General features: G+C 48.8%; 2 protein-coding genes across 2 annotated transcripts in view; both read right to left on the reverse strand.

Moving 5' to 3' along the window:
* PPIL2 (peptidylprolyl isomerase like 2) overlaps positions 1 to 14,740 on the reverse strand; it is a 69,220-nt gene extending 54,480 nt beyond the window's left edge. Inside the window, exons 1-5 of the mRNA XM_071572034.1 lie at positions 14,538 to 14,740; positions 14,095 to 14,144; positions 13,451 to 13,496; positions 12,190 to 12,252; positions 11,973 to 12,024 (exon numbers count right to left, since the gene is read on the reverse strand). Of these exons, the coding sequence (XP_071428135.1) occupies positions 11,973 to 12,024; positions 12,190 to 12,252; positions 13,451 to 13,496; positions 14,095 to 14,144; positions 14,538 to 14,569 (243 nt within the window). The 5' untranslated portion in view covers positions 14,570 to 14,740. The remainder of the gene's footprint in view (positions 1 to 11,972; positions 12,025 to 12,189; positions 12,253 to 13,450; positions 13,497 to 14,094; positions 14,145 to 14,537) is intronic.
* Positions 14,741 to 17,239: 2,499 nt separating this feature from the next.
* Positions 17,240 to 19,796, reverse strand: part of HIRA (histone cell cycle regulator) — a 34,785-nt gene continuing 32,228 nt past the window's right edge. Inside the window, exons 24-25 of the mRNA XM_071572200.1 lie at positions 18,602 to 18,690; positions 17,240 to 18,107 (exon numbers count right to left, since the gene is read on the reverse strand). Of these exons, the coding sequence (XP_071428301.1) occupies positions 17,991 to 18,107; positions 18,602 to 18,690 (206 nt within the window). The 3' untranslated portion in view covers positions 17,240 to 17,990. The remainder of the gene's footprint in view (positions 18,108 to 18,601; positions 18,691 to 19,796) is intronic.

Raw genomic sequence — 19,796 nt, forward strand, 5'->3', positions numbered from 1 at the left:
AGGAAGGTCCTTAAATTATCTTCCTGGCAGAGCTGAGCTATGCCCAAAACATATGAGCAGATCATCTTCAAACAAAAATGGAAACAGTTCCCTAAGAAACAGTTTATCATGACTGAAGATTCAGACTTATACCTTGACTGAAATTTAGTGGAAAAGACAGACTAAACTGCCCTGCAGACTTTCAAGGTGGCAGAAGCTGCAGTGCAGTTTCATCTGTCAATGTACAGAGTATCCTTAGAAGTGCTGTCAAGTCCTTGGACTCCCACTCCATAGGGAAATTGTATGGTATTTCAGGTCACATCCTTCCATAATAGGGACAAGGGTTGGTTTTCAGCATCAGTTACTTCTGGTGTATCAGCTGCTCGTGCTGGGTCTGCTCCCCCCTGAGACCAGCACTTACATGGTCTTAAATGTCAACAGTAAATTAAAAAATGGTGATTGTCATGTAGGAGCTGAAACCTGGGCATTGTCTGGAGTTTTCCCCAGGGTGGGAGCTCTGCAGTGAGTGCTGGATTAATGCTATAAACTGTTCCTGCTGCAGACTGGCCTCCCAAGAGGCTTGTGTCGAAGCAGTGACCTTGGCATGTCAGCTCACACCCTCTGGAGCAGCTCTGCACTTTGGGCAAGGCAAGAGGGCACTCAGTGTTTGGCCAAGGGAAACCTCTGGAGCACCAGAACAGCAAAAGCAGGTGATGATCTGCTACAAGGACTGCCCAGTGCCCAGGACCAAGCTGTGGGATCTGGCAGCTGCACACAGAGCAGGGCACAGGAGGGAGTCCACACACCAGAACTTCAGGAAGCCCAGTTTTGAAAGCCCTGCACATTATCCAGGGAGTATGAAAGAACATGATACAGGCAACCTGTGTAATATTACTTTTTTCCTCTCAAGTTGTTCATTTCACACAAAAACAGGATTATCTCACATGTGGGTGAATCTCCTTTCATTTATTCTCCATCAAAAGTCAAAGCTTTCCAAGCACCATCACACAGTTTGTTGCCATGGAAATGACTGTTATGCCACAACCTGGTCCTCTCGGGAAGAGACAGAGTGAATGAACCCTAAAATGAGTTAAAGAACTTGTTTCATGTATTTTTCATGATTAATTATGCATAAAAGAGCAAAAATATTGCATGCACAGCCCAAGTTCAAAACTGTTTCCGACCTGAGTTTCCCTGACACACACCTACCACCCACTTCCAGCCACTCTCCACTGAAGAAAGCAAGGGAAAATAAAGCACTTATTAAAAACACTTGATCTAATTAAAATTCTAAATTCTCTAATGAAAACAAAAGGCCACAAGCATCTGCCACTTCCCCCAAGCAGAAATAAGAGCTGCATATTCCCTTCTAAAAATATTTAATGCAGAAATACTGGAAAGCAGACGCATTTCACGGCACGCAGTGCCAGCTGCTCCGCAGCAAGGAAGGGCTAAAAAAAACCCCAACACAAACCCGTGTGAGCTCTTCTCTCAGCTGACTCCTCTCTCACAGGCACACTTCCACAAAGGCAGCCAAGGCTACTTTTGGCCGTGACCTACTTTCCTGCAGCAGCGACAAGCCCCAGTGCCCTGTGCGCTCTCATCCGTCAGGCGCCAGCGCCGGCTCCGGCTCCGGCTCCGGCAGGATCCCAGGGGCAGCATCCCTTACTGGTACACACACAGGGGTCGTTGGCTCTAGCAGGATCCCAGGGACAGCATCCCTTACTGGTACACACACAGGGGTCATTGGCTCTGGCAGGATCCCAGGGGCAGCATCCCTTACTGGTACACACACAGGGGTCACTGGCTCCGGTGGGATCCCAGGGGCAGCATCCCTTACTGGTACACACACAGGAGTCACTGGCTCTGACAGGATCCCAGGAGCAGCATCCCTTACTGGTACACACACAGGGGTCACTGGCTCCGGTGGGATCCCAGGGGCAGCATCCCTTACTGGTACACACACAGGAGTCACTGGCTCTGGCAGGATCCCAGGGGCAGCATCCCTTACTGGTACACACACAGGGGTCACTGGCTCCGGTGGGATCCCAGGGGCAGCATCCCTTACTGGTACACACACAGGAGTCACTGGCTCTGACAGGATCCCAGGAGCAGCATCCCTTACTGGTACACACACAGGGGTCACTGGCTCCGGTGGGATCCCAGGGGCAGCATCCCTTACTGGTACACACACAGGAGTCACTGGCTCTGACAGGATCCCAGGGGCAGCATCCCTTACTGGTACACACACAGGAGTCACTGGCTCTGGCGGGATCCCAGGGGCAGCCTCCCTTCCACAGGAGTCACTGGCTCTGGCAGGATCCCAGGGGCAGCACCCGTACTGCTCCCCACGCAGGGGGCACTGCCACACGGAGGTTTCTGGGGCACTGGGGCAGCCCGTGGATGAAACACGCCGGTTGTCTCCAATTAAATCGCTCTCTGCTGTCGCTGTGTCTCGGGCAGTCCTGACCTACAATCCCTGCACATCAATTAGTTACACTCTCTTTGGTCCGTGGCTGCACGTTCTTCTCATTAATGAGGCTCTGACCCTGTTGGAGACACACCAGCCTGAAAAACCATCAAAAAAGGCTCAGCTGATTCTCCACCCACACAGGGGCAGCACTGGGGATGCGTGGCAAGAGTTGTGTTTGGTCAAGACAGACTTTGCCACTCTGCCCACAGTGACTGAGTGTTGGGATGTTCAGCCCCAGGGCACGGGACACCCTGATGGGACACACGGAACGGCCCCTGCCAGGAGCACACAGAAATCCAGGGAACCCATCACAGGGAAAATTAATGTGTCCTGTCTGAACTGGTTGACAACATGAGGCCAAACTCATTCCATGGGTAGGTTTTCATCCCACCAAAAGCAACACAGTTACCTCAAACAGAGGAGAAAGTCAGGGCAAATATTAATACTGTAACAGAATGTTGCCCACCAAGCACCAAATGTAGCTTAGCAACAGGAAACGAATTTTGCATTAAATTTTTTGGTTTCTTTAAAATGAGACCTGTTACATGTAATTTTGCATACAAGTTCCCATTTTAAGAAGCCCTCTTGCAATTTTCCCTGCTATAAAATCTTAAAAAATTATGGGGATATGAATTGAATGAACAGTACTGGAATAACTCCATGTATTAATGTTACATACTTCAGATCCTGTAAATGGATTTAATGCTGATAAAGGGCAATGTAAATCCTCAAATTTGGGGTCAGCAGCCAAGAGGCCAGAACAGTCTCATGATTCAAGGTATCATTTCTACATTCAGTTCACCATCAAAAATGTGAGGTATTTATCAGGTGGACAAACACCTACCAAATGCTAAAAAGCCACACTCAAATTCCCATTCTTGGATGAAGCTGCTGTTTAACTGCAGTTTTCATGCACTGCTAAACTGGTATGGAAATGGTCACAAAAGAACCTTCATTATGCACTTCCAGACCACTGTATTTCCATATTTAAAAGTTAATTAAACTGACACCATATGGTCACCAAAGCCTTGACCAGAGAATCATAAAGATATGCTTGATAACACACATGGCTCACAGAGAGCAGCGATAACGTTGCTCTGTCAGCGAGCACATTAACAGAAAATACCATGAGAAAAAGACGCGTCCCTGCAAGTGCAAGATCAAACCTGCAGTCTCAGTGCAGGCAGAAGTCCATCAAACCAGAGACCCACAGCCAAGCACCACATGGCTCAAGGAAAATCAAGCTTTGCAGAAGCACCAAAAATCTACTCTTTAATTTTAGTGAAAAATCAGCAAGTAGGGATCTGTGGGAAACCTCCTCCTGCATCTCATTTGAGGCTGCAGCGCTTCACAGCTGCTGGTTTTCCAAGTGTCACAGTCACAAAATCCCATCCAATGTGCACACTTCCACCAAAACACAGAAAAGGAAAAGAAGAGACCATCTGTTCAGTCTGTAAAACCTACATGGAAATGCTTTTTTGCTGTCAGGGACATGATGCCTTACAAACAATGCGAGAGTTGTTTCTCTGCTGTGTCCAGGGGTGGGTTACTGGACCAGCCCCTGCCCACCACCTGCACAGTGCCCGTGGGCAAGGTGTGAAAGAGGCACAGCAGCCTGGCCAGTGACTCATGGCACTGGAGGGGTTTAAATGCCTCTTTCTGATAAAGCCCTTCAACAGTAAGTAGAGGCAAATCTCATCTTTTTTGCCCTCACTGTTTCCCAAAGATACAGAGAATTGAAAGATAAATACTCTTTTTAGGACAGATAAAGGGCAACTCTTGGTGGAGCTGAGTACACAGTTCTAAAATACACAGCCACAGCCCTGCAGGAGAAACGACCAACTCTCCATGTCTGTCAGCAACAAAGGAGGGTGGGACATCTTCAGAGAACCCAGCAAGAAAGGAGTCATCTCTCAGGACACCAGCCTCAGTGGGACCTTCATCCCCTCGATGCTCCCTGTGTTTTATGACCCTTTTCAATTATGACACAAGACATCCTAGTCATTCCTCAGGGCAGGAATCATGTCCTCATAGGTTTCTATCCAGAGGCCTTGAAAATTTATGGTCACTAGTCAAATATTAACTCATTTAAACTGTTGACTAAAAGCTAATAATTTCTGAGCAAACGAGGAAAGACGACACGGCTCAGCTGCTGCACATTGAGGAGTTCATCTTGCTCAGAGTGCTCTGGGCTGGTGTGAGCAGCAGCCTGGGCTGCTGCCCCAGACAGGAATGTACCTGCAGAGAGATGGGAGTGATGGGCTGTGACCACCCGTGTCTGAGAGGCTGCCCTGGGCACAGCACCACAGGCAGCAACGCTCCCCTGGGAACAAAAGAAAGGAGAGCAAAGGAACAAACGTGCTCATCCTGGAGAGCTCTTACTCATAAAGAAGTGCCTGCTGCTGAAATGACCCTACCAGGAGAAAATGCAACAAACCACCGTTTTCTCAAGGCACCCACTGTCCAACACACACACTGGAAGTGTCCTCAGTCTTGCACTGTCACCTGTAATATATCAAAGTATTTCAGGAAGAGATCAGGAAATATTCCCACCACTGTATCAGGCACTCACTGAGCATTTACTGTGTATGATTAGGATCAACCCTGTTCAAAGAAGATATATTAAAATTTAACAGATGTGGAGAAGTGCAACTGTGACCATTTAGGGTATGAAGAACTTGAAGGCACGAAAACATCTGACAGGAAAATACAAGTCTCAACAAGAAAACACGTCAAGAGAGCACTAAATTCCTCTGTGCCAAACACAGCTGTAAACACTAACAGAGGGAAGTGCAATTTTGGCACAAATACAAACAAGACTAAGCTGGTCAAACCCAAAATGTACAGATCTCTGCCAGATGTAGAACCATCAGAAGAACCTCTCAGCAGCCAGAGAGCAAACACCAGTTCAAGGCAGAGGGTGAAGCCTGCACAGCAGACTGTGGGAGAGCCTCAGACAAACTCCCAGTTCTCTGTTCCTGATCCTTCCACCCTTTCTGCAACACATGCAAAGCACACTGGGTTTGTCTGAATGGTTTTTCAGCAACAAAGCTTCCCTTGGGTTTATTTCTGTCAGCTTTGCTCTGTGCTCTGTAATAATGTATTGCCCAACCAGAACAAAACTGTATTCCCACCCCCCACTGAAACTTTTTTTAAAAATAAACAAGAAAAATAACTCATTTCAAATGTACAGGAAAAAATGTGCTAAGTTTAACAAAAGGGAAAAAAGGAGGGGGCAATTGCCATTTAAACTCATGCAATATCTGAAGACTTGACTGAGTTGCATCAGACAAATAAAGAAAATATATTTGAATTTCAAAGCTGAAGATGTGCTGACTTGTGACACACATGTGAAAAGCATTCTCCAGAGAAGAATTAAAGTTCTCATTTATACATCACTCACATATTACATCCAAATGAGACCTGAAGTGACTGATCCACCTAAATGATCACTCATTTCCAGAGCTCCAAGGAGAAAATGCAGCAGAGACTACTCAGATTTCAGGTGCTGTGCTCTGAGGTTGAGGAAGAAAACAGGGAAAGGAGGATATGACTCACTCCTGAATTTTTCTACATAATGAAAAATATCTCAACTGGTCAAACCACTTTCTCCTAATTAGACAGTCCCAGCACTGTAGATAAGGCAGAGTGATGAGGAGACAGCCTGCCTGTGGAAGGCTGCACAGCATTTTCTTTTCAGTATTTTGCATCCAGATCAAGGTTAAAATGCTCAAAGTAAGAACAGTCTCTTTGGAAACAGTGAGTGAAGAAAATTTTCAAGAGAAAAAGAGGAAAAATCATAAGGAAAATGTGACTCCTGCTGCAATGTGTCATTTTTAGAAGACCCTCAGAATCCTAAGGTAACATTCCCCCCACGTTGCAGAAACCACAACCACTCTGAAAACACATCCCAGTGAACTTTCTCTACAGCTCTTACATTTTCCTGACCATGTGCACTGGGTCACCTTCAAACCACAGGTTCTTGTTGATGACATCCACTATTTGCTGCCCATTATCTAGAAACACACCTGGAACAGCACAATTAAAGCAGCAATCTGCACTAAATTGCCACACAGAGCACACGAACCAAGTGAAAAGCCTCTGTCACTGCTGCTGTCCAGTGAGGGTCACAGGGAGCCTGAACTCCTCCTCTTCCCACCTGAGGCCTGAGATTTGTTCCACTCAGCTCAGGGCTGGATGAGGTTTGTCTGTGATCCTGATCTCGACACCTCTGACTCACCAGTGTGTGAAGTTCATCCAACCCACTCACAGGAACCTGTTCCTGAACCACACGGGCCCAGCACTGATTATTTGATAGAAGCAGAAAGCAATTTGTAGTGAGCCATGAAGCCCTGCCTGGAACTTAAGCTGCACTTCAACACCTGCTCCTACAGTATCTGGCATTTCCCACACTGCTCACACACTGCAGTTTCTTTATCCACTATCCTGCAAAAGTAGAAAAATATCTAAGTGCTCTTATGTTCAGTTCTTGGGTGCAGAAATGATTATCAAGGCTTTCTATTTCTGTGCTTTCAAAACACATACATGCTAAAAACACTTCTACGTTTAAGGAAGCTTCACCTTTGCTCCAATTTCTGCATCCTTTTCAGGCAGGATTTCCCTTATTTAGACAGCCAAAGACTTTTTAAGGGCCTTAAAAAAAGAGGTGTTGTAAGGTTGTTTGTTCCTTTTTAAAGTGGGATTAATAAATTCAGCAGTAAAAGAAAGAATCTTCTCCACATCCTCCTCATTAAACCAGGCCAGCAAGTTTCCTGCAACACCAGCAACTGATGTCTATGAGAGTGATTGAAATCCAGTTATCAAACTGAAAAGAAACCATGTTTTCCCAATAAAATGAAGTAACAACAGCCAGCTGCATTTGGGAGAGGAATTAAATCATGAATACGTTTAAGGAATGTATTGGAGAATGATTTTCCAAAGTTCTGAAGTAACAGATTTGGTTGCAATGTTTTCTCTTTTGAGGGTAAGAAATTAAAGGCTTTGAAAGTGCCTGTAATTACTCAGGCAAGCATCATCTTACCAACCTTCCTTCAGAGAGATGATTACAAAAAGGGCTCTGCTTCCAGTGCCAGTGAGCAGAGCTGGAGGCAGGAGGGGGCCACTGCAGGCTGTCCCTGCTGCAGGCACTGCAGGAACAAGCCCCCTGCTGCTCCCAAAGCTGGGTCAGACAGGGCTGCTCACGAGCCAGGCACCTGCACTGCCACAACTACCTGCTGTGTCAGTCAGAATTTCACCTCAAGTCAGCTGTATTTGGTAAATACAGGATTAAGAGTGTGGGAGAAAAGCAGTAAATATTTATACTGCACACAGCCTCAGACTTTGTCCCCAGGCAATGCCTCACTAGGAAAAGTCAGGGATTTTCAGCCTTCTGACTCCAAAGTTAGCTCTCATTTTCCATGACAGTGACTCTACCACTTCTCCATAAGCACCAGGCTCTTCTTCAGGGTTATCTCTCAGGCAGCCAACAGCAGGACAAGAGGGCAGGGGCTTAAGCTCTGCCAGAATCACAGAATCAGTTGGGTTGGAAGAGACCTCTGAGATCACCAAATCCAACTCTTGACCCAACCCTACTGTGATCACCAGCCCAGGGCACAGAGTGGGGCACAGAGTGCCCTGGGCTGGTGATCACAGTGGGGTTGGGTCAAGACATGGTGGATTCTCTGTCCCTGGAGGTGTTTCAGAGGACACTCAGTGCCACCTCCAGTCCCTTCTCCAGCCCTGTTGCTCTTCTCTGGCCCCGCTCCAGCCCCACAATCTCTTTCCTGAGCTGAGGGGCCCAGAACTGAACACAACACTCAAGGTGTGGCCTCCCCAGCACAGAGTCCAGGCCCTGGGCCTGCTGGCCAGGCTGCCCCTGATACACAGGGGCAGACACAGGGATTGCAGCACTCCAGGCAGGGCAGGCAGGACTCACACAGGGGAGCCCTCACACCCGATTAAAAGCACATGCACTTAAAACAGCCACAAAACAGACTTTGGACCAAAGCCTTAGAAGCAAGTATCAGAAATTAACTGGCTTTCCAGTGTCCAGAAGAACTGCACTCCCACAGAAAAGGGGGAACAAGGGACAAAGACAGTAGCCACTCCTGAGACAGGGGAAGAGAGACATGTGCCCAAGGTCACAGAGCCTTGACCAGGGCTGAAGTACAGCCACAATAATCTGGCCTGCCCACACACAGTTAGAATGTCACTGAACCAGAGTGGAAAAAATAGGTATTGACATCAGACACATTACAATGCAAAGCAGGAAAAATAGCTCAGCCCACATACAACATATCCATGCAACAAAGAAGAACAATTTCCTTGAAATTCCTGTCAAAAGGCACACTGATCCATCATCTGCTCATAGCTGAGATTCCAACAGACGTGACAAGCTCTGGCCAGGCTCCCTCCTTGGGAACAGGTATGTGAGCCCAGCTGGCTGCCTTGTGTGGGCATGCTGGTCAGGCTGTCAGAATGTTGCTCCATGAAATACCCTGGCAAGCTGCACCTCCCTGCAAGCCCAGGCAGCCAAAGTGCTGTTCTCAGTAAAAAGGAATGAGCTAACTATGACTTTCCCCTTTTACTTCATGCAGTTTTAGTCTAAAGATAAGCCAAGGCAGCATCCTGACAAAGTAAGTGAGCCAATGCCACCTGACAGGCTGGAGCTGAGCTGCAAGAGATGCACTGTTTCTTCCAGAATTATTGGTGTGGTAAAACACAAGCATTTTTTACCCCAATCCATTCCTAAAAAGGGGGGGGGGGAATAAATCTAAAGCTTTTTTCTGGAATAGCTCATGGGAAGCTCCAGGCAAAGGTCAACAGTGATTTGTTTCTCCTAAATGGATATTGGTGTTCCTACTGCACTTCAGGAGAACGCTCAAAAAAGCAAGAAAAAATAAACCATAAGCCATTAGAAAGCCCAGGGAAGGAAAGCAAAAAAAAAAAAAGAAAATATTTTATACACAAAAAAGAGTAACTGTGATCTTGGCATTGCAGCATTTCTTTAAACAGGAAAGCAGGTCCAATAGTTTAGGATTCAGAAGAATCAAAGAAATCCCTTGTAGATCAGTTCACAAACATCCAATTAATAAAAGACTAGCTCAGTCCTACCCCCTGGAGCGCTGTGAAGTTAAATATATTAATGATTGCAAGGCTCTCCAGTTCTCCTCTGAGGGGCCCACTTCAGAAATAAGACAGCCAGGCAGAATCAGTGAGTGCCAAGAGTGCACCATTAGCAGTGCCATCTCCACGTTGCCCACTGACTTCTCTAAAGCATCTCTCCTGTAGCAAACCATAATAAGAGAAGTACAAGCCACAGAGGATTTCATTATCATTTTTTACTTCAGGACAAATAAATGGGAAAGTTCTCCAGAGTCTCATCACCAATCTGTGCAAAGTAACTCCTCAAGTCCCTGTACAAAACATGGCATTGCAGCTGATCTGCCTCAATTCCTCTCTAAACAAACCAGGAGTCTTTGTGTAAGTCACCAGTTCCTTACAGGAGACACTTTCTGGTTCCCATGAGCAAGGTGCACAGGGAACAGAAGGGGCACACACCACGAGAGATGAAAGAGAGGACAGCACAGTCAGCTCAATGCACTGCCCTCCTCTGCCACCTACCCTGCCTTGCCCAGCACCCCCATCCCCTTCCTGCCCAATGCCACCCTCCTCTCCTCTTCCAAAGACCTGAATTAGCCCTCTGGGAAACAAAGGCTAAGTTACAACCCCTCCCTCAATGCCACTCTTCACTTTACAGCTCCACAGGGTGGATTCAGCAGGGCCGTGTGCTCATTCCAGCTGATCTGAACCCCTCTGTCCTGGGGAGGACAGAGCTGTAGAGCACCAGCTCCCCCCAGAACCAAAGGGGAGAGCAAAGGGCTCCCCAGACAGAGTGAGCACAGGAAAAGGTGGGGATTGTGTTGAGGAGAGCTGGAGGTGCCCTGCAGACCCAATACTGAGGCACAAGTCTGGGTAAACTCACAGGTCTCCAAGCCTGCCTTCATCTGAGCCTCTAAGGTTCACAGAGTGTGTTCTCTCTCTGTATCACACAAGACCACTGGGCACTTTACAATTCTTGCTTAGCATTTACTCAAAGTAATTTTAAACCACATCACAGCTCACAGTCTGCAATGAGAACAGGTGTCATGGAGCTGCTCTGGGTGAAAATAATTGATCTGGCAACACCCCAAACCTCCCAGGCAATGCAGAGAGCAGCGAGGTGGTGAGAGGCTGGCAAAAGCAAAGGCAATAGCTGTAATTTCACTCCTTCTCAACAACACACTGGCCTCTACATGTGTGGAGAAAGACCTTCAATCATCTCTCCATGGCACAAACACACCTGCAGGAAGATACAGTCTCAGACAGGCTGTTGATGGTTAGAGTTTGGAATGCTGTATCTGTTTTTAGCTTCTCCTCGTATCTGTCAGCTGGGAAAATCTTTAATCAAGCACAAGATGTTTCAGAAACAATCTCACGGCCCAGAGCCAGCTGCAAACCCCCCAGTCCCGGGCAGTGGCTGCCACCCAGTGCCTGGGAAAGTAACTGCACACCCCGAAGGAAAAGAGACGTTTCAGCGGCTCAAGCCACAACTTAAAACCTTCCTCTGCCCTCACAAACATTGCACTCCTTTTACACATCAGAAAAAAACCATAATTCCAACATGGAAAGTTTTCCTGCACTTCATATATATTTGCGCTTTACACCTTCATGCTACTACAGAAAATAATCCCTTCCTAGCTGTCATTTATGCAGAAAAAGCAGGGAGAAACCCACAAAGGCACTGAAATCCCACTCTGACAGTGAGTGTCTCACAAGACAGACACTGTCTGAAATATATTGTCAAGATAACTCAAAAAGATTCTGTAATTTAAGCTTACCATTCATGATATCCTCTATTAATCCCTTTAATCTGCATCACACCAAACATCCTTTGGGTTAGGAAACATTGCTGTGGGTTTAATCCCAGCTGGAGAGGTGCCACCCCCTGCCCTGCAGAGATCAGAATTCTGCTCACACGAGGCAGCAGCACAGAGGCTTTGCCATCAGTGACCACTCAGGCTCTCCAGCAGTAACAAAGGAGCTCCTCAGTCCATCCACAGGAGATGTTCTTTATGCCACACCTGCAAGGCAGGTGAGATCCCTGGGAGTTCACACAATGAACCACAACTTCCTGTGCCCTGCTGTTCACACTCCAGTTATAACAGAGTCACACGTGCAGTGCTGTCCCTTCCTCCCACACACTCTGAGGCTGAATGTTTGCTACAAGGATCATCAGCAGGATGAAGTGAGGGGATGGCAGGTCTAAAATCCCAAAGCCCCTCTTTTTCCAGTTAAAAAGAGATCCCCAGTAAATCTACATTAATTTCAACAAAGCTGATCTCACAAATATCATCTTCAGCACTCCTGTTAAAACTTCTTTTGCTTTCACCAAGGCATTTTGGTTTCTCCAACACATTAAAGAGGAAACTGAGCATAAGGAAAGCAAAGCCATGATGTGAATGCACCCATCATTACTTACTTCTCCTGTGATGGGGTTGGTTCCATATTTCTTTATCCAAGGAACAATGCTCCTGGAAAGAGGAGGAATAAAGCAGGAAGTGAGAAGCACCATCAGAAACCTCTATTGAAGGGCATTTTTTAATGTTTTTGTCAACATGCTAAGATCAAATGATGATTAAACAGCTGTTTCCAGTCCAACAACACAGAAATAAAGGTAAGTTCAGGCAGTAACTCACAGTATGTCAAAGACTGTCCCATCTGGTGTGCAAACGGGGTATTCAAACGGCTGCAGAGACAAACTAGAAAAAAGAACACATTTGTGTTGGCAAAATCAGCAGGAAATCAGGACAGAAGCAGGTAACATGTGCAGGTTCCCTTGCACATTAAAGCAAGGCCTGTGCCAATGAAAACACTGAGGGGCTGCCAGTGCCCACTCCTGACTGTACATAAATTAAGAACAAAATCCATAGGAGGAACTGGTGCAGTTGAGGAATGTGCAGCTGCCCTCACTCCCAGCCACAGAGCCAGGGATGCTGCAGCACTCCCAGACCTGCTCCCATTGCTGTGCTGGGCCGGAGCAGCACAAGGGATGGTTCAACAGAAACACTCCCTGTCTTTGCACTGGAATGGGCTGGAGAGTCACACTGGGCATCCCCTGCCAGGGATGCACCCACACTCCAGGCAGCAGCACAGTCTGTGGGCATGGAAGTTCTGGCCAGCTGGGGGTTGGTCTCTTCTCCCAGGCACTCAGCAATAGGACAAGGGGGCACGATGGGCTCAGGCTCTGCCAGGGGAAATTGAACTTGGAGAGCAGAAAATAATTCTTTGCAGAGAGAGTGCTCAGGGATTGGAATGGGCTGCCCAGAGAGAGGGTGGATTCCCCGTCCCTGGAGGTTTTTCAGCTGAGCTTGGCCATGGCACTGAGTGCCATGATCTGGTAAAGGGACTGGAGTTGGACCAAGGGTTGGACTGGATGATCTCAGAGGGCTTTTCCAGCCCAATCCATTCTGTGATTCTATCAAGGTAACGTCTTGAACCACCCAATTTACAAGGGCATTTCTAACCCACTGCTGCCAACTCCCCTCTTTCCCTCCAGCCCCCCTAAACTGAAAAAAAGGGCAGAAATATTCCTTCAATCGACCTAATCCCTGACTCAGCAAGACGAGTGACTGACCAAGCACATTCTGAGCTGGGAAAAGCAGATTCAAGCCCCAGTTACACAGACTGAAAGACTGGAACACACACAGCAATTGTTCTGCAATATTTTGTCACTTGTGTATTCTTCCAGCCATCAGCTCCACCCTCCACAGACACTAATTACGGGAAGTGTAGACATTGTTTCAGTTCTTACTGCCGTTTTTCTTGCCACAGTTCTGTCACAGCAGGCAGAGGTCAATGACTGTGACTGCCACAGAACAACATGGCTTTGGTTCAGCCTCCACAGCCTGATAAACAGGTGCATCATTTCATAACTGTAATGTAAATTTGTTGTCTTACCTGCAGTGATCAAATGACAAACGTCTGAAATTAGTTCGAGGAAGGTCTGTATTGGAAAGAGAAAACCCACACAAGGGATTTAACAAGGACTCTGCATCCCAGGTAACAAAGAAACATTGGAAAGTTACATTTTCCTACACAAGGCAGCCCGTTATTGGTGACAGAGACAAACAGGGCAAGGCCTTGCAAAACTGTGACTCCAACCAGACCTGCCCTGGCCCCAAACTGCAGGGCCAGAAAGGCACAACAGGGCTGAGCTTCAGTTTGGTGGGTCACACTCGGGCTCTGCCCCACCAGTGGCACAGAACTGGAGGGCAGGGACGCTCATCTGGGGCAGAAACTGGGCATTAATGGCCAGCACCGTGAGCCCCAGGGCCTGAGGGCAGCGTGGGGCTCAGCACCTGGCCCAGTGTGGGGCTCAGCACCCAGCCCAGTGTGGGCTCAGCACCCGGCCCGGTGTGGGCTCAGCACCCAGCTCAGCACCCAGCCCGGTGTGGGGCTCAGCACCCAGCCCGGTGTGGGGCTCAGCACCCAGCCCGGTGTGGGGCTCAGCACCCAGCCCGGTGTGGGGCTCAGCACCCGATCTGCTCGGGGGGCCCCTCCGCACCCACCCAGAGAGTCGGGGGGGCCCTTCAGCCCTTTACCTGCTTTCTTTCCCCCGTAGAACTGCGTGTACTCCGCGCACGTGATGTACCTGCGAGACAGGGGCACTGAGGGGCGGCACAGGCACAGACACAGGCACAGGCACAGACACAGACACAGGCACAGGCACAGGCACAGACACAGGCACAGGCACAGACACAGACACAGACACAGACACAGACACAGACACAGGCACAGGCACAGACACAGACACAGACACAGACACAGACACAGACACAGACAGACACAGGCCCAGGCACAGACACAGGCACGGCCCGGTCACGGCCCAGGCACAGGCACGGCCCAGGCACAGACACGGCCCAGGCACAGACACGGCCCGGCCTCCACGCCCCCGGCACAGACACGGCCCGGCCCCCACGCCCCCCGGCCCCCCACGCCCCCGGCACAGACACGGCCCGGCCCCCGCGGCCCCACAGGCGCTCACATCTTGTCCTTCTGGTGCTGCCTCTTGCCCATCTTGGCGGCTCAGCTCGGCCCGGCCCGGCCCTGCCCGCGACTTCCGCCCGGTGCGGCGCGAACGGGCCCGGCGGAAGCGGCGGCGCCGCGCGGAGCGTTCCGGGGCCGCGCCGGGCCGGGGCACGAGCGGGACAGCCGGGAATGCTGGGCCGGGACAGCCGGGAATGCTGGGCCGGGAATGCTGGGCCGGGACAGCCGGGAATGCTGGGCCGGGAATGCTGGGCCGGGAATGCTGGGCCGGGACAGCCGGGAATGCTGGGCCGGGAATGCTGGGCCGGGGCAGCCGGGAATGCTGGGCCGGGAATGCTGGGCCGGGAATGCTGGGCCGGGACAGGGGAAGGCCGTGCGGGCACCGCAGCGCTCCCTCCAGTGCCTGCAGGGGCCGTTGGCAACGCGAGCCCCGACCCGCAGGGACTCCCCGTCATGAACTGTGCAGGATAAGGGGGAGTGGGTACAACCTGGAACGGGAGATTTGCGTTGGATACCAGGAGGAAATCCTTCCCTGCGAGGGGCGAGGGTCTGGCACGGGCTGCCCAGGAGGCTGAGGGTGCCCCGGGCCTGGCCCTGAGCCCCCCCAGGGCGGTGGGAGCTGCCCCTGCCCAGGGCAGGGCTGGCACTGGCTGGGCTCCAATGTCCCTTCGGCCCCCGACAGCCTCGAATTCCACCATTCTGAAAAGGCAACTGAATCTTACAAAGTTGTCTTAATAGAATAAATGGTCACAAGCCTTCCTGCCCTGAAGAAGAGGGGAGTGTGTGTGAAGTCATTGCTGGTTTGGCCCCTCTGCTCTGCCTGCTCTAAAATCTAAAATTCCCTTTCACACAGCTCAGGTGATGCTCAGGGCCAGAGTCCTTCCCATAATTCTCAGGCCAGGCCAGAGGACAGGTGTTACTGCAGGCCTTGGGCAGTGCCTGCACAGCCCCTGTCTGGAAAAGGAAGGTGCCAAATGCAGCAGGGAATGTGAAAATTAACAACTTGAGAAAAATGTTCCTCTTCATTTAAATATGTTTTGTTGCATGGGATTTAAAATCACAATATTCCTGGTCTGCTGGGCGGTGGCAGAACCTCCCAAGAAAAAATGGATAGAAAAACCTCCTTGGTGTCTAATGGGGAGACAGCTATTCATGGAAAGTGTTCCAGCAGCTCTTCAAAGACTTAACAACAAAGAAGAATTTGCCATCCCTTAGCCAGTTACCTTTAATCCCATTAAACAGCCTTCACTCTAAGACTGGCATGAACAGCACAAGGCTGAGCAGAGGATGGTCACATCCAGACACCTTGGCTTTAGGAGGAGGAAATGAGGAGATGGCCTGGAGTTTCTGCTCACCAAACACCTCCAAACCCACCCATGCTTGTTTGTTCTTGTCTCGTTAAACCACCCCCTTGCAGCTGCCTACAGAGGCACTGGCAGTCACACCCATGGAACTGGATAGCCAGACTCCCACTGCCTGCACCTGCCTTGGGCCAGACCCCCTTCTCCCAGAGCTGGTGTCTGTCCTGTTTTAATCCCAGCAGTTGGCCCTTGGCTGCACAGGTGAGCTCAGGGTGAGCACAGCCTGCTCTGCTTGCAGGTGTGCCTGCCCCTGGCAGGGCTCAGGTGAGATGACTTCTGAAGGTCCCCTCCATGAGCCTGTGCTGCTGTGGTCCCCCTCTGAGTTCCCATGAGTGTAACCAACTGGCAACAGCACATGAATCATTTACAGCAGTACCACAACCAGTCACTGCTACTAAACCTTTAGAGCTCAGGGGTGCTTGTTTGGCTCTCCTCATCACCCCACCTACATCAAGCTGTGCTGTCACTGCACTTCCCACTGCCTGCTGAAGACTCACTGCTAAGGCAGTTGTTTTACTGCTCCTCAGGACACTGCACAAGGGCTGTACAGAGAGGGAACCTGGTGTCTGGCAGCTGAACAGAAGAGGCCACAAAACCCTCCAGGTGAGGGGGTTTGTTGCCTTAGAGACACATCCCTCCCTCCGGGGTCCAGAGAACTATGTAAGTGCAGAGCTGCCTGTGTGGAAGGGGTCAGTGCCCTTGGGTCAGCAGCACAGCCAGTCCCACACCTGGCTGAGGGTGAATGACACTGTCTCTGTTTAGGGGAGAAACTGCCCTTTTATGAGAGTTTAAATACACTTACTCATTTCAATCCTCTTACTCAAAAGCATTTCAAAGTAAGGCACAAATTGGGGCACATCCCAGTGGCAGGGCCTGGAAAGAGCCAACACATTCACTTTCTTCTTTCCCAGCGCACTCTGGGGGAGAAAACAACTTGGTTTGGTTTCTGTGGAACTCCAAAGGCTCTCCACAAGGAACATGGCCATACCTGCACGAAGCTCACGCTGCAGCTCTGCCCACTGGTCCCAGGGCAGGGGAGGCTGTTGGTGCTGGGGATGGTGGGCACTCCCACGCAGCTCCTGCTCCTCGGCCAAGGTGGGGCTCCGGGAGAAAGCCCTGGGTCTGTCCACAGACATCACCAGCACTGGTCTGATCGTGCTTTCAGAGGGAAGAGCATCCAGACAGAATTATTTATTTCTAGACAAGTTAACGTGATTGAGCCTGTGCTGACCTTGCTGGAGGTGCCTGTGCCCCTTGTAATAATTCAAGATCATGTTTTTGCTTTTCAGGTTTTTTTAAACCAACGCATTGTTCTTTTATTTCATACTTACAAAAAGAGACACCCCATTGTATCCCTCCCCCTCCCCCCAAAATGCCTTTTACAAACATTTAAAAATTAAAAACCTGATGATGACATGTTAATTTGGTAGAATTACTTTGAAACATAGCTTTTGTAATTAGAGTTAAATTTCCTACAAGATGACTTTGTAGAGACAGCCTGATTATTGGCCAAATAAAATTCCATATTACAAGTTAGCAAATTCTAGTACAAAAATAGTCCATGTGTTAGAACAGCCTCTTATTATTATTATTATATTCACAGGAAAGAGTCTATCGGCTGCATAATACCTTAATATTTATGAAATTTCTTTTTACGTGGCTCATTCATCTAATTTAATATAGTGTTGAGCCTCAATAAATCCTCAGGCAAAAAACCCCAAACAGGGTTAAATATGCTGTTCAGTGTACTCTGAAGTACTGTGCTTTTCACAGGACATCCAAGAAACCGCACCAACAGTTCTCAGCCAGTTTGAACACGAGATCCAGACCCCAAAGGGTCCCCCTGAAGTACATACATATCCATGACTTTCCACAGAAACAGAGGCCACAGCTCCGATGTTGAGTTTCCCCTGGGAAACCGTCCAGCTCCTCCTCCCCTCCTGCCCCTGAGGACTGCGCCGGCCCCGGGCGGCACAGCCCGGCCCTCGGGAGGGTCCCGCCCCTGGGCTCTCGCTCCTCGTCTGTCTCTGCTTCGTGCTGTTCCGCAGTTTCTCTCGGACCAGGCCCCGCAGGGAAAATCTGGGGACAGGCTACTTGTCTCTCAAGATGTCCAGCTGCTCTTGATACTCTGTGAAAAGCCTCTGGAAGCGGAGGTTCTGTCCAATAACAGGAAGAAGCTCTTTCAATAGTTCTCTCTTTCGTAAACCCTGCACAGAAAACCACAAAAGCATCCTCAGAATCTCTTATTTGGTATCATTAATAAATGCCATAGAGCTGTTTAAGATTCATGCCCTTTTTCCTGCCTGGAGAGAGCTGTGTATTTTATGTTCCTACCCTGCTTACGTGACTCCCAGAATAAAACCTGTCTTTACATGGACACACTCACAAAGCTGGTGCAGCCCCTGCACCCACAGGCTCCAGGCTGTGCCTGAGGGGGAACTCGGGGCAGTGCCATGTCCCTGTCTCAAAGCTGCTGTCTGAAGAACTGGAAACCTGAACATGCAACTCTGCTCCACGTGTGTGACACTCGAGGCAGCAGCAGAGCAGACACTGGGACATGTCCCTGTTCCACATGAAATGCATCCAAGTGCCATGGCAGGAAGCCTGTCTGTGAGACCAGAGCAGAGTGTGGGAGGGTAACGTCCTGTCACTGGCAAGGGAAGCTCCTCCTTATTTTCACTAAACTATTATCAGGACTTACCATAACTGTTGATTCCCACTGACTTCCAGCTGAGTAATGGACTGGACCCAGTAAATCCTTGCATAATTCTCGCAAACGATATTCAAACCCTGGATATTACAAATAAAATCACAGTCATAAGCATTTTACTAAATATAACCATTCCACAAAGTAACAAACAACAGTCAGGAAAGAATTACAAATATCTAGAATAAAACAAAGCCCAAAACACTGATCTCTGAAAAGATATATTGCTTTTCTTAAAGTAAATTTTTGATATGACTTTTAGAGTTCTAAAGGGTTTTATTTAAAGTTCTCAAAACCCTACAAAAGATGATCTAAAATCAAGGGAAAAACTGTAGAATTACTCCAGTTTAAGACCAGCCCTGACCTCAGCCTCACTCCCTGCTCCCATGTAACAACATCAGCTTTTAAAAAACCCAAACACTGGGAAACTGGTAGATTTCAACAGCCACAGAAGAATCCAAAAGAGATCACAAGAGTTGGAAAGCCACAAGATGAAAATCATGGAGAAGTTTTATAACAAAGTATTACAACGAAATTAGAATGGATCTATTTATGTGCATGAGTTTAAAAAAAAACAAAAAAACCCCAAACACCCCCCCCCCTTTTAATAAAACTACACAGAGTTTCAAGGCCAGCTTTATTCACCCAAAAATCAGAGGGGGGATTTCCCTTGCAAGCAACAAAGTCCTTTCAAGAGTAACTTGCCAATCAAAGTACAACAGATTGAATATTTTAATGGATTAAAATTCATTAGATGTTGAGATAATAATAAAGGGTCAATAACAGGATGTGGTATTTTTAAAGTTGGGCAGCTCAGAAAAGCAGTGGAGCAGCAGGACAAACAGGCCAGGCAGTTGGCAGTGCCCTCCCACACACACAGGGCACTGACCCTTGGCTGCAGAGGTTCTCATCAGTGAAGACTTTTGAAAGTACAACCATGCTCTGAACATATGACCCATGAGGAATATTTTAACTTCAGCTGGGGAAGGAGAGAGACCCACCTGCAGTTCAACAGGCTCTCTTGTTAAATAAGGTAGGGTCAAAAGGCAGAATTAATGAGCTCAATTTTAATTCTGCCAGCACCCATAAGGTGGCCCAAGAGGAGCCACTGCACCTCCCTCTGTGCAGAGTGATTATGCCTGGAGAGGAGCAGGGCTGAATTAACCTAACAGGAGTTACTGAACTAGGA

This window comes from Pithys albifrons, chromosome 17 (genome assembly GCF_047495875.1).
Source record: "Pithys albifrons albifrons isolate INPA30051 chromosome 17, PitAlb_v1, whole genome shotgun sequence".
In the NCBI taxonomy this organism is placed as follows: domain Eukaryota; kingdom Metazoa; phylum Chordata; class Aves; order Passeriformes; family Thamnophilidae; genus Pithys; species Pithys albifrons.